The sequence below is a fragment of the Xenopus laevis genome, chromosome 9_10L (genome assembly GCF_017654675.1).
Source record: "Xenopus laevis strain J_2021 chromosome 9_10L, Xenopus_laevis_v10.1, whole genome shotgun sequence".
In the NCBI taxonomy this organism is placed as follows: Eukaryota; Metazoa; Chordata; class Amphibia; order Anura; family Pipidae; genus Xenopus; species Xenopus laevis.
This window is the reverse complement of record NC_054387.1, coordinates 36,066,336-36,070,511: the sequence shown is the minus strand read 5'-3', so window position 1 is coordinate 36,070,511 and position 4,176 is coordinate 36,066,336. Positions and strand designations below refer to the sequence as shown.

The 4,176-nt window shown below is 43.5% G+C and overlaps 1 protein-coding gene across 1 annotated transcript; it reads left to right on the top strand.

Annotated features, from left to right (window-relative positions):
- neurl2.L (neuralized E3 ubiquitin protein ligase 2 L homeolog) lies at positions 1 to 3,667 on the top strand. The gene is made up of 2 exons (XM_018235177.2): positions 1 to 1,658; positions 2,581 to 3,667. Exons 1-2 carry the CDS (start codon positions 950 to 952, stop codon positions 2,694 to 2,696), a joined length of 825 nt encoding a protein of 274 aa, XP_018090666.1. The 5' UTR covers positions 1 to 949; the 3' UTR covers positions 2,697 to 3,667.
- Positions 3,668 to 4,176: the final 509 nt, after the last annotated feature.

Genomic DNA, 4,176 nt, shown 5'->3' with positions numbered 1-4,176 from the left:
ACTTTGCTACTTATATCCTGCACATCTACATTTACCAAATTCCAATTCCTATATCCAATATATGAGTGGATGACTACAAGACCATTGCGTGTTAACATGTGGGCTGCTTTGATTTTTTTTGCCCGGGCTGCTTTTTACCCCCAGTCCGGCCCTGATCTAATGTATCTGCCAGAACAAACACGTCAAGTAGTGGCACAACTATAGAGGAAGCAGACCTCGCGGTCAAGGGGTGTGTGGCACAGACTGCGGGTTCTTCTTCCCCTCTCCTGGCATGCAAGGCCGGGGTGGAGGGATATTAGCAGGCAGGCAGGTGGAATGAGGAAAAAGGCCCGGATGGCCGTTGTTACACCACTGACTTCAAGGAGAATATTCCACAATGTTCAACATTCAAAAATATAATACAGCATTAGAAAAAGGATCCAAGCGACAGCAGTCCAATATACTATATTATACTATTATTATACTATAAAATTATAACTATAGGGCACAGAAAAGCATTGTTGTGAGCCTAAAAAAAAAAGAAGGCGCAGTTTATTACGTTAACAACCCATTCCTCAATGAGCAGGAGATGCCTTATTGCATGTTCTGTGCAGACAAAAGAATATGGGGCAGGGAGACAGTCTATTCACCAACTCTGCGGTAAATGCATATTGCCACTTTATCAACTCACTCATCTCTGGAATGTAATGACATCAAGCTCATATGACAACAGCTATGTCTCCCTGTATGTACATAGCGAATTTTCTTGAGTAAGTGAAACAATATAATGGTTTACATAGAGCATTTGGTGAATATTTGTTTATACTGATAACTCCTAGTTAGAAAGCTGATAGTCCTGGATCCCCTCCTGCTAGGTGTGAGATCAATCTGCTTTCCCTAAAAGGAACTGTATTCTCCTTGGTGCAGCTGTCCCTGGGCAGGACTTTTTTAAAAATAGCATCAGGACAGCATGTCGGCTGAGATTTTTACTGGGACAATGGCCGTGCAGTGTCAGCCATTCATGAGCTTCCATCATATCCATGGGGACAATGTACGTATAGACCCTTCTGGGACGCTAGCTACCAGAGTAGAGAGCTTTGCTAATGGCATCTGCTTTAGCCAGGAACCCCTGCAGCCTGGGCAGATATTCTTGGTGGAGATTGAAGATAAGGAATTGGGATGGTGTGGGCATCTCAGGGTGGGACTCATGGCTCGGGATCCCCGTAGCCTTGACATGGTGCCGGAGTACTCTCTTCCAGATCTTGTAAACCAGGGGGACAGCTGGATCTTTGCCATCACCCGCAACCATAACAGGGTGCAAACAGAGGACGACAACAGCTCCAGAGCAATAAATGAACTTCTTGCAGACCCCTATTTAAAAGTGGGTAAATTTAAATATCCTCGAGAAAAGTTAGTAGCTCGTAGTCGGCCCGGCCGCTTTAGCCATATCTTGGATGAACTGTACAAATCTAATGTGCTCCCACCTACAGCGCTGAGGAGTAGAATAGGGGTGCTGTATGAACCTGAGTCTGATGGCACCCGAAGCATGCACATCATTATAAACGGTGAGGATATGGGACCCAGTGCCAGAGGAATACCAGCCACCGAGCCTCTTTATGCTGTCGTTGATGTCTTTGCTTCAACCAAGAGTGTCCGTGTCATCCAATTAGAATACGGATGTACGTATCACTTTCTTCTCTATGCTCCTTGTGTAAGCTAAACTGGGAAGGTCATACTGTGATCTATTGTTCTGCATGTTATATTTATTATATATAACATGCAGAAGACCCATCATAAAGAAATGTAGAAAGCTAAACTGAATAAAGGGTTTTCTTTACTACCATAGGTACCAGTTTACAACATTTTAGGAATGTTGTCACATTCATTTGAATGGTAATCACCCACAATGGCGGGTGCACGTGTATGCCAGGCATCACCACTTGGAAATGTGCAGTCAGCCATATAAAGCATTTATTCTTTTAAAAACCATTCAGTATAATGTTCTGTTAAAGGGTTAATCAAGTTGTATTCTTATTTTTGTATGAAATCAGTAAACCTTTGCACAAACCTTTATGAAAGTACAGGTATGGGATCCATTATCCGGAAACCTGTTATCCAGCTCCAAAATACGGGAAGGTGTATCCCGTAGACTCCATTTTAAACAAATAATTCTGTTTTTCTTTATTATTATTTTCTTATTATTTTCTTTTTCCCTCTAATAAGAAGACACTACCTTCTACTTGATCCAAACTATTGGAGGTAAACCAATCCTTAATCGGTTTAATTAATGTTTAAATATTTTTTTAGTAGAAAATGTATGGAGATCCAAATTACAGACAGATACCTTATACGGGAAAACCCCAGGTTCCGAGCATTCTCTATAACAGATCCCATATCTGTATTACTGGTTCAGCTTTGAGTTTGGCTGCTGTTTATCACCACCTATTGTGTTCTAATTCCCTTATATAAATAATGGCATGCATGGCCTCCTGAACAAGGCAGTGACAGACAGACACCATGAATCTGTAGTACACCTGTGCTACTGATATCAATTGTAATTTGTTTTCAAATGCTTTAATTGGTTGGTCTCTCTCCTTTCAGTTTCATCCCTGCAGACACTCTGCCGTCTGGTGATCCAGAAACACATCGTCCACCGACTGGCTATTGATTGGCTGGACCTGCCAAAGATGCTGAAGAACTTCTGCAAATATGAATGATAGTAATCTCTACATAGATACAGACCAGCAGGGGAAACCTAGGAAAGAGGCAAAGTGAGCAGCCTGCATCAGTTATCAGGATGTCACCCCAAACATCGGAACTTCAGGGTTGACTATTTCTGGAGATCTATTAAATACTGTCGCACCATCCTAGGAGGAGATGAAGAGTTTATGGCTAAACATACGCTACTGTACACAACATTGTTTTATCTATGCATGAAGTTTTTAAGCTGGGCAAATTACAGCCCTCAAGAGACTGCACAACTAAAACTCCCAACAGTTGTAGTTGAACAACAATCAGAAAGCCACAGCTCAACTGGCTTAGTTAAATATCCTTTAATAAGTTTGAATGGGTGAGAGTATGGTGTGCACAAGTTCTTTTAGATAACTTGTTCCACTTAACTTTCCACCCTGTAAAAGTAGGACTCTGCGGGCGATTTCCTGGCGATCCGACGCGCAAAAACGCTGGCTTGAAGAAACGTAAATAAAGTAAGAGATGGAAATGTCGAATGAAGTCGCAGCGTTAATCGGGCGCAACACGACTGTCGGATTAAGATGCAGTGTCTGCATCCAACAGTCGTGTCGCGTCGGATCAATGATGCGACACCATTACTTACCTTATTTCTGTCACATCCGTCATGATGCCTGCGGCGCAGCCGCGCAGCACGCCGGATTGCGTGGAAATCGCCCGTGGAGTCCTACCCTTAGTGTAAGCATGGCACCCTCCCTCATTCCACTGAAATGTCATACACAGGGTAGTCTGGAAATGGCCACCACTGCAAATCTAAAAACTGTTTGTTCCATAAAGAAGCCTCTGACAAAATTATATGAAAAGGTACCATATTAGTTTGCCTCACTTTTAAGTAGGAATGCATCCAGGATTCGGTTTGGGATTCTGCCTTTTTCAGCAGGATTCGGATTTGGCTAGAATCCTTCTGCCCAGCCAAATCAAACCCAAAACCTAATTTGCATATGCTAATTAGAGGCGGGGAGGGAAATTGCGTGACTTTTTGTCACAAAATAAGGAAGCAAAAATGTTTTCCCCTTTCCACCCCTAATTTGCATGTGCATATGCAAATTAGGGTTCGGTTAAGCCGAATCTTTTGCGAAAGGATTCGGGGGTTCGGTGCATCCCTTCTTTTAAGCACACCCTTCTGTGGGGTCATTCTGTGATAAATGGAGCACTTGTCTAAAGTACCTTAGGTTTCAGCTCTGGTCATTTATTGGGAGGTGGGGCTCGATGCAAATCCATATTTGTTGCACTTCGCACCTGACCCTAACCCTCCCACTCCCAACCCGAACCTGGTCGCTCCGTCCCCTCTATTTATAGACCCACGCCTGCCCTAAGGTGATGTCACAAAAGGGGTTGGGGGCAGGCGCAAGTCTTTAAATGCAGCGAATGGAAGCCAGCAGTGTGACCTGAAGATTTTTTTGCAGTAGCCAACCTGAACCAGCCACGGGTAAACCCGGCTGGCCCACA